The 9,553-nt window shown below is 49.8% G+C and overlaps 1 protein-coding gene across 1 annotated transcript; it reads right to left on the bottom strand.

The window, feature by feature from the left end:
* Positions 1 to 326: 326 nt before the first annotated feature.
* On the bottom strand, positions 327 to 9,276 carry ILF3 (interleukin enhancer binding factor 3; the record flags this gene model as incomplete). Its single annotated transcript, XM_014960113.1, has 10 exons — positions 327 to 718; positions 4,089 to 4,142; positions 4,260 to 4,410; positions 5,330 to 5,506; positions 5,793 to 5,930; positions 6,870 to 7,040; positions 8,021 to 8,220; positions 8,324 to 8,434; positions 8,558 to 8,669; positions 9,163 to 9,276. Coding segments are annotated over 10 exons (1,620 nt in total), but the record flags the coding sequence as incomplete, so codon positions are not given.
* Between the last annotated feature and the right edge of the window lie 277 nt (positions 9,277 to 9,553).

Here is a 9,553-nt window from a genome sequence, read left to right on the forward strand (position 1 = left end):
TTCTCGGGGCAACCTGGGCCAGGCTCTCCCCACGTCACCCTCACATCAAAGAAGTTATTACTAAATCTCCCCTTTTTCAGCTTAAACCCCTTCCCCCTGGTCCCATGGCTCCTCTCCCTGATCCCTGCTCCCTCCCCAACTTTCCTGGAGCCCCTTGAGGGACTGGAAGGGGCTCCAAGGTCCCCCCAGAGCCTTCTCTTCTCCAGGCTGAACCCCCCCAACTCTTTCAGCCCCCCTTCCCAGCAGAGGGGCTCCACCATCTCTCTCCAGGGACCTCCTCCAGCCCCGCTCCGACACCTCCATGTCCTTCTGATGGCCCCCCCAAATTAGAAAAAACACCCCCATAACTCACTGAATTTGCTCTCGTAGTTGTAGTCGGAGCCTCCACCTCCGGGCGAGTTGTAGGAGTTGGAGTAGGAGGAGTAGTTGCCTTGGCCGTGGTTGTAGCCTTTCTGCTTGCCCTGGGGGGGCCCGTAGTTGCCGTACTGGTTTTGGTTGTAGGATTGTTGCTGTTGGCCCTGGTGGGACTGGTAGCCCGAGCCGTAGGAGGGCTTCTGCTGGCCCCCGTGCTGCTGTTTCTTGCCCCCGTGTTTGGGGGGCACGGGGGAGTTGTAGTTATCCCCCCCCTGGTAGTAGGAGCCGTAACCGGAGGAGCCCCCGCCGCCGCCTCCGCCGCCGCCCCCCGAGTTGGAGTGGCCGCCGTTGCTGTAGAATTGGCCTAAAGGGAGAGAAAAAACACCTTTTTTGGGGTTTTTTTGGGGAGGGGAGGGGGGATAGGGTGGGTAGGCAGGCATTATTTTAATGATTGAGATTTTTACCCTGGGGTTTAGGAGGGATTTCGCTCTTGGGGGGGGTTAAAGGTGAGAAACCATCTTCATCCGAGCAGGAAATGGTGAAAAACATGGAAACAGCCCCATTTTCCAGCCACCCCCCCTCCCAATTTTAATTCCCACTCCGCTCAGGGCTCCCAAGGCTCAACAGAGGTTTGGGATTTGCTGCTCCAACCCCTTTTTGAGCCAATTTGGTGGCTCCGCAACCCTGGGAGGTGCTAACGAGGAACGCTAACGAGGAATAAAGCTCCTTCCCAATTAAGCTCCTTCCCTTAACGAGGAATTGTGCCCACTCCCAGGAGGATGGTTCCAGGATGGATTCAGGCAGCAGAGAAGGATCCGACAGGAATTGAGAGGCGCCAGGGGGGCGAATTGAACCTTTTTACCCCCAAATTGGGGATCCGAGGTCCCAAAAAAACCCCTTTATCGAAACACTCCGAGAGCCCGGAGCCCGGAAACAATCCAGAGTTAAGTCTGGGGGTTTCATTTTTAAATTTATTTATCAAGAATATTACAGTAGACATTCTTTTTCTGCCCAAATTTCTGCCAGTTGGACTTTTTTGGGGGGGGGAGTTCTTTGCCGTGGGGGCTTGAGTGCAGGAGGATTTCGTTCTACGTATTAAAAACTAAAGTTTCTTTTCAATAAAAGCCACTAAAATCTACCTAAAAACCCAGCTCCAGGGACAGAGCTGCACCTCCAAGAGAGAGGGAAGGGTTTGCTCCCCAAAAGGGAGGAGAAATGGGGGAGAATTTAGTTAAAAAGGAGGCAAAGAAGGAAAATCTGGTGCCTTTGGAGCCCCCAGTTCCGTGGGACGACTCCAGGTGAGGTCAAACCCCAATTCCAGCCCTAAATGGGGTGGGTTTGGGCTGGAAATTCACTTAAATTGTCATTTTTTCAGCTTTTTCCTCGATTCCAATCTACCCCCCACCACGCTACGACTTCCTACGCAACATTTTCCCCCCCTTTTCCACAGGAAATCAGGATTTAGGGGTGCAGAAAAGGGGGGTTCTGCCCTCGATTCTGCTCCGGCCACGGCTGTAGGAGGATAATTCCCTGCCCAGAGACACCTCATTGGTGTTAAAACCCCCAGTTTTGGGTCAAGAGCAGGGGGGGTTTCTCCAATCAAGCTGCGGATGCTGGAAATTAGTCTCTCCCAAATCAATTAATTCTGGAATTTACATTTTATATCCACAACTTCATATTGAACCACCGAGTTTTCACGCCGTAGATGGGATTATTTGAATTTCCCCCAATTCAAAGGTAAAAAATCCAAATATCCGGCCACGAGGAGCGACTTCAACAGGAGGTCGCTTAAAAAAGGACATTTTTTCTGCCTCTTTCAGGACAGAATCTACTCCTTTGTATAAAAAAACATCATTCCCTCAAAGAGCAGCTTTCTAAAATAACAGAACATGTTGTTGTTATTATTTAAAGTATCTCCTAAACTCCTTGAAATTGTTTTTTTTTCCCTAAATCTGGTGCTTCCCAGGTCAAAGGTGGGGTTTTTTTTGTGTGTGTGTTTTCTTTCATTTTTGTTTAGTTCCTGGAATCACTGAATTAACTCAAACCTCCTCGAAGCCTCCAACCGAGCGCGTCCGACGGCGCCGCAAACCGCGACGAACAAAATACAGTCAGAAAAGAAAAAAAACACTAAATAACCCCCCCCCACCCAAAAAAAAGTACCATCCCAAGAATAAAGGACCAGACACTCGGAAAATTCCCCCCAGTTCCCAATTCTGGGGGAAATTAATTCTCCAGGTGAAAAATTTTGGGGGCTCAGGGTGTTTTTTCGGGATCAGCGCCGCCAAGTGCTTTAGGCCCTTTATGCTTGGCTCAAAAAAAAGCCCATTTTGGGCTTTTTTCCCCTTTTTTTCCACCCCCACCCCAAGCTTTTACCAGGGTGACGCCACCCCCCGACACCTGTGGGTTTTTGGGGATGAGGGAGCACAATCCCAATTCTCATTAAACCCCAATTAACTGCCACCCCCAGCAGTCCCCAACCCCTGTTTTTACCCCTGGGATTAAATTCCAGGAGATTTGAGCCCCCCCCAGCCCCCCAATTCCACGGACAAGTCAAACATTTAAAAAGCCAAGGCTGGAAAAAAAAGTCCTTCCTGCAGAGAGAGCGCGTTACCCAAACCGCTGGGATTTCGTAAAAGGCTCAAATTTTATCCAAATTTAAGACAAAAAGGTCGCTTTAAAACACTCCAGTTTCTTAAAAGTGATGCTTTCCAGGAAAACCAAAAAAAAAAAGCAAAAAAAAAAGGGCTTTTGGTTTTTGTGCCTTTAACGCTGATAAACGGAGCCGGCTTGGAAATTTGTGCTAATTTTGTCCCAAAAAAAACCATTTTCCTTGGATAATCGCTTCCCCCCGGCGCGTACACGGAGAAAGGACCCAGTTCAAAGGCAAATCCCAATAAAAAAACCAAAAAAAGATAATAAAATTGTCTGGAATCCTGCAGACTAAGGGAGTTTGAGGACAAGCTGCGGTGACAGAGCCACTGTTGAGAAACCCAGTGAAGCAGAGGGACACGGCACCAACGCTTGGGTTTATGGACTTGGAGAGAAAATTGGTGTAAAAAGCTGCAGTTTGGGGTTTTTTTTTTTTTGGGTTTGGTTTTTTGAGTGTGTGCGTGTACACACAAGACTTTTAGATGATCTAGGAAGCCCCAAAATCATGATAGCCGTAGCAGTCTGTGAAAAAGTCACCTACAAAAGGGGGAGAACAGAGCAGAGAAAAGAAATTAGAATTCTTTGGAAAAGGGCAAAAGGCGCCACATTTTGAAAAGTCGGGTTTTAGATTTCTCTGCTCCTCTCACTCCCCCCCCCCAACAAGTGAAGGCTCCTTTTTTCTCTAGCCCAAATCGCTGCCTCTTTTGGGTTTTTTTGTTTGTTTGTTTATTTTTTTGGGTCAGGGAAAAAAAATATAAAAATCCCCTTGAAAAAGCGTGGCCGCCAGCTCCACGTGGCTCAAAGCAGAGAAATTTAAAATATTCACCGTTTCGAGAGGAAACGTGAAATCGCCTTGTGATTCGTGTTTTAAATTTTTAAACTGGTATTTTCACTACTTCTCATTGCAAAAAGAGGAAAAAAAAAATAATCAAAAATAAAAACCAAAAACCCTTTTTAAGAAGGTTCTGCACCAGCCCCGGCTCCGAGTTCCGCGCCCCCAGCAGCTCGACGCCTTTTCCAAATTTAATATTTAAAAAAAATAAACCAAAAAAAAAAAGCAAAACCCCAAAGAAAACCCCACTTACTGTAGCCCGCCGTCGCCGAATTCCCTCCGTAGCCGTAACTTCCGTACCCAGCACCTGGATTGGAAGAGAAAAAAATGCTTAATTACGAGGAAAACGAAGGGCGAGAAGGGGTTGGGGAGGGGGGGGATTAATTTTTGGGGGGTTTTGGGGGGATTTGGGGCAGCTTCTCACCTGCGTTCATGTAGCCACCGTGGTTGCCACCGAATCCGCCCCGGCCTCTGCCGCGGCCCCGCATGTTGCCGCCCCGGCCCCGGCCCCTCATGTTGGGAGGGGGGGGCACCTCGTTGTGCATGGGGCCCCCCATGCCGAACCCCGGGTTGTGCTGCTGGGATGGGACAGACAGACAATGGATGGAGCCAAGGGAGACCTAGAACCATGGGTGGGGAGGAGAGACAATGGACAGAGCCAAGGGAGACCTAGAACAGGAGGGGGGGATGCCAAGAGAGACCTAGAACCATGGGGGGGGGACACACACCAAGGGAGACCTAGAACGGGGGTTCAAGGGTGCCCTAGGACGCTGCCCAGAGGGAAGCCCCCTAAGAATGGGGTCAAGGGGAGCCCCCCTACAATGGGGAGGGGTAATGGAGGGGGCAAAGGAGACCTAGAACAGAGGGGGAGACCGAGGGGAGCCCCAGGAAGAGGGAGGCCCCCCAAGAATGGGGTGAAGGGAGGTGTGGGGTTCTGGCCAGAGGGGAGCCCCAGGATGGGGGACCTGGGGAACCCTAGAACAGGGAGACCAAGGGGAGCCCCCCTAGAATGGAGGGGTCAAGGGGGAACCCCAGGACTGGGGCCCAAGGGGAGTCCCAGAAGATGGGGGGGGTCAACGGGGGTTCAAGGGTGCCCTAGGACGCTGCCCAGAGGGAAGCCCCCTAAGAATGGGGTCAAGGGGAGCCCCCCTACAATGGGGAGGGGTAATGGAGGGGGCAAAGGAGACCTAGAACAGAGGGGGAGACCGAGGGGAGCCCCAGGAAGAGGGAGGCCCCCCAAGAATGGGGTGAAGGGAGGTGTGGGGTTCTGGCCAGAGGGGAGCCCCAGGATGGGGGACCTGGGGAACCCTAGAACAGGGAGACCAAGGGGAGCCCCCCTAGAATGGAGGGGTCAAGGGGGAACCCCAGGACTGGGGCCCAAGGGGAGTCCCAGAAGATGGGGGGGGTCAAGGGATTAAACCACAAAGGAGACAACGGTACCACGGAACCGTGAGTTATACCACAAAAGTGTTAAAAAAATGTGAATTTACTTACTTTTACTGCAAATTTGGGGCCCCCCCTGGCTGGCACGGGGGCTCTCTTCTTCTTGTTTTGCTCGATGGCCACCGGAGCATCCGGAAAGAGCTTCTCGAGCGCGGCCAGAGCAGCGTAGGCTTTGGCCACCTTCTTATTCGAACCGGCTCCTTGGAATTTCTGCCCGTCCACCTCCACCTTGGAAAGGGAATAAATCACATGAGTGGGACGGGGCAGGAGCAGCCTTTTGGGTAAATTCATATTTTTTAGGTTTTTTTAGTGCCCGTAGTTAATTCCAGGAATTAGGAGTTTTCCAAGTCAGGTTGGACGGGGCTTTGAGCAACCCCCACGCGGTGAAAACCTCCCTGATCTCTAAAGGTCCCTTCCAACCCCCAACTTTTTGTGATTTTATCCTTTTTAAGTTCTTCTTGAGGGTATAAAGTCCCAGCTCTGGGGTTTTGGGTGAAGGGAGGAGTCCCCTCACCTCCATGACGAAGCGTTTGTCGTGGCTGCCGCCCGTCTCCGAGATCAGTTCGTATTTCAGGCCCCGTCGCTTCTCGTTGAGCTCCATGACGGGGTTCTTGCCGTGTTTCGTCAGGATTGGTCCCTGCTGCTTCACGTTCTGCAAGCAGAGGAGCAGTGATGAGACTCCCAAAAGGAAAAAAAACCCCAACTTTTCAAAACTGCTTCTAAAATCCGGACTTTGGAAAACATTTGGTAGATAAACCAGGAACCGTGAAGGAACCTCATGAGGTTCACCAAGGGGAAGCACCTGGGGAGGAGGAACACCAGGCACCAGTAGAGGTTGAGGGTGGACCTGCTGGAAAGCAGTTCTGAGGAGAAGGATCTAGGGCTCCTGGGAGATAATAAATTATCCAGGAGCCAACAACGTGCCCTTGTGGCCAAAAAGGCCAATGGCATCCTTGGGCAACGTCAGGAAGAGTGTGGAGAACCTCAAGGGAGGTCATCCCCCCCCACTCTGCTCTGCTCCATCTGGAGCACTGGGACCAGTTGTGGGCTCCCCAGTTCCAGAAGGAGAGGGAACTGCTGGAGAGGGTCCAGCAAAGGGCTACGAAGATGATGAGGGGCTGGAGCATCTCTCTGCTGAGGAACTTGGGGCTTTGGAGTCTAGAGAAGAGCAGACTGAGGGGGGGTCTCATGGCTGGTGGGTGTCAGGAGGATGGGGCCAGGCTTTTTCCAGTGGTGCCCAGTGACAGGACAAGAGGGAACAGGCACAAACTGGGACGTGAGAAGTTCCATCTCAACACGAGGAGGAACTTCTTGACTTGAGGGTGGTAGAGCCCTGGGAGAGGCTGCCCAGAGAGGTGGGGAGGTCTCCATCTCTGGAGATATTCCAACCCCCCCTGGATGGGACCTACTCTGGGTTGGGGAGGTTGGACTGGGGGGGTCTCCAGAAGGTCCCTTCCAACCCTACATCATTCTGTGATCCCGTGAAAGGCTGAGAGAGCTGGGACTCTTCAGCCCGGAGAAGAGAAGGTTGAGGGGAGACCTTATTACCAACCCAAGGATGCTGACCACCCTGTTGGTCCCCCCTACTCACCTCGGGGGTTTGATCGGAGGGAGGTGAGGCAGCGGTGGGCGTCGAGACGGTCTCTACCACGGGTGGAGGAGCCACCACGACGGGTTTCTGCTCCGTTTCCTCCGCCGACTCGTCTCCTTTGCCGGCCTCTTTGCCTTCTACTCCCGTGGGCAAACCCATGTCTTGCAACACCTGAGGGAAGGAGAGGTGGGAGATGACTCAAGAGTTTCCTCCAAGAACCTCTGGGCTCTTAGGTGCCCATTTTGGGGTAAATACTCAAAGGCTGCTCAAGAATGTGCCCCTTTTGGGGGTAAATACTCAAGAAGGCTGCTCAAGAATCTGCCCACTCGAGAAGGCTTCTCAAGAATGTGTCCATTTTGGGGTAAATACTCAAAGGCTGCTCAAGAATCTGCCCACTCGAGAAGGCTTCTCAAGAATGTGTCCATTTTGGGGTAAATACTCAAAGGCTGCTCAAGAATCTGCCCACTTGAGAAGGCTTCTCAAGAATCTGCCCCTTTTGGGGTAAATACTCAAAGGCTGCTCAAGAATGTGCCCATTTGGGGGTAAATACTCAAAGGTTGCTCAAGAATCTGCCCGTTTTGGGGAAATACTCAAGAAGGCTACTCAAGAATCTGCCCATTTTGGGGTAAATACTCAAAGGCTGCTCAAGAATCTGTCCGTTTTGGGGTAAATACTCAAGAAGGCAGTTCAAGAATCTGCCCATTTGGGGGTAAATACTCAAAGGCTGCTCAAGAATCTGCCCATTTGGGGGTAAATACTCAAAGGCTGCTCAAGAATCCACCCATTTTGGGTTAAATACTCAAAGGCTGCTCAACAATCCGCCCATTTGGGGGTAAATACTCAAAGGCTGCTCAAGAATCTGCCTATTTTGGGGTAAATACTCAAGAAGGCTGCTCAAGAATCTGCCCTTTCTGGGGTAAATACTCAAAGGCTGCTCAAGAATCTGCCCATTTTGGGGTAAATACTCAAAGGCTGCTCAAGAATCTGCCCATTTTGGGGTAAATACTCAAGAAGGCTACTAAAAAATGTGCCCATTTTGGGGGTAAATACTCAAAGGCTGCTCAAGAATCCACCCATTTTGGGGTAAATACTCAAAGGCTGCTCAAGAATCTGCCCCTTTTGGGGTAAATCCTCGAGAAGGCTGCTCTCACCTTCACCGCCACGTGCAATTTGGCCGTTTTTTTGGAAGGCCCCGACGCCTCGAAGGTGCTGCCGTCGATTTCCACGGACATGGTAAAGATGGGAGCGTGAACGGGACCAGTTTGAGAGACCAGTTTGTACTGGAGGCCGGGTTTTAACTGGTTTAGTTTCATCAGGGCGTTCATGGCCTGGGGAGGTTCGAGTTTTTCCTCTGAAGAGAGAATTTAAAAAAAAAAAACAACAAAAAAAACACCAACCCAAAAGTTTGTGGGTGTTTTGTCACCTCTTGTACCTACCTCTCGTTAACTCAATACCTTTTTTCTGAATCTTCTTTTTCTTTTTGCTGGGAGATTTCTCCTCTCCGTCCTCCTCCATGGGCCGCTTCATGGGGGTGACGGCGTACGTTGTACTGGGAGGAATCTGGACTGTAGGGATTGTAATAATTAAAAAAAACCCAAAAACTCGTAAATATTCCAGTTTCCTCAAAAAAAAAGAGCAGCAAAAAGCCTCAGAAAGGCGGTTTGTGGGTTTTTTTCTCCAAAACCTACCTGTGTAGTCAACGGGGTTTTCGTTCTTTGGTTTCTTGGGCATTTTGGAAGGGAGGGGATCCATCCCCAGGACTTTGTGGAGTTGGCCAAAAGCAGCGAGTCTCAGAGCGTGCTAGAAAAGACCAAAAAAAGAGAGGGTGTCACCGGGAGGCGCGAGCGGCTCCACCGAATCTCTTCTTTCCCTGCACAGTTTGAGACAGGACCATTTCTACCCACCCCTACACACAAATCCTCAGCGGTTTAAATAGGACTCTCCGAATTATTATTTTTTTTTTCTTAAATTTTATATTTTTTTAAATATATTTTTTCAGAAGTTCAACCCAAACTAGGGCTCACGGTAGCAAGTCACTATTTAAAACCTGATACTTTTGCTTCTGGGTTGGGCCAAGCTACAAAATTTCCTTAGCAGTGTGGGACCCATTTGTATTTTCTTTTTTTTTTTTTTTTTTTTTAAACTCCAACTAAATATTTAAACCAAAAGTTAACAGCGACCTCCGGGAGACTACCAGTTAACCAATATGGAAGTTCAGAGGCAGTGGAACTGATTTTTTTTTTTTTTTTTTTTTTTTTAAGGTTTCCGTAACATTCTGTAGGCAAAACTATACCTGAGCACTCTGTGTGATATCTTCCCTTTGTTGTCTGTCTAGATGCCCAATAGCATCAGTGGCTTCTTTTTCACAAGGATCATAAATACCAGAACCATCTGAAGGCAGGAAACAAGGAAGATATGCAGAGAATTATCCTGGTGTTTTCTAAAGAGACTAAACTAAGTATTTCCCTCGGCAGCCATCAACACTCATCTCTCGGAAGAGCACGGACCGACACGATCCATCCAATGTCCAACATTCTGAAAACTTGGCTGGGCTATTATTTTTTTTGGTAGTAGTATTATTTTTATTTTTATTTTAACACAACCAATTAGCAGTGAAGCTGCTCACCACCACTCCGAGGGAACCAATTTGATGCTTGAGGGGGGAAAAACTGGTACCTCTGTCT

The sequence above is a fragment of the Calidris pugnax genome, unplaced genomic scaffold (assembly GCF_001431845.1).
Source record: "Calidris pugnax isolate Ruff unplaced genomic scaffold, ASM143184v1 scaffold512, whole genome shotgun sequence".
In the NCBI taxonomy this organism is placed as follows: domain Eukaryota; kingdom Metazoa; phylum Chordata; class Aves; order Charadriiformes; family Scolopacidae; genus Calidris; species Calidris pugnax.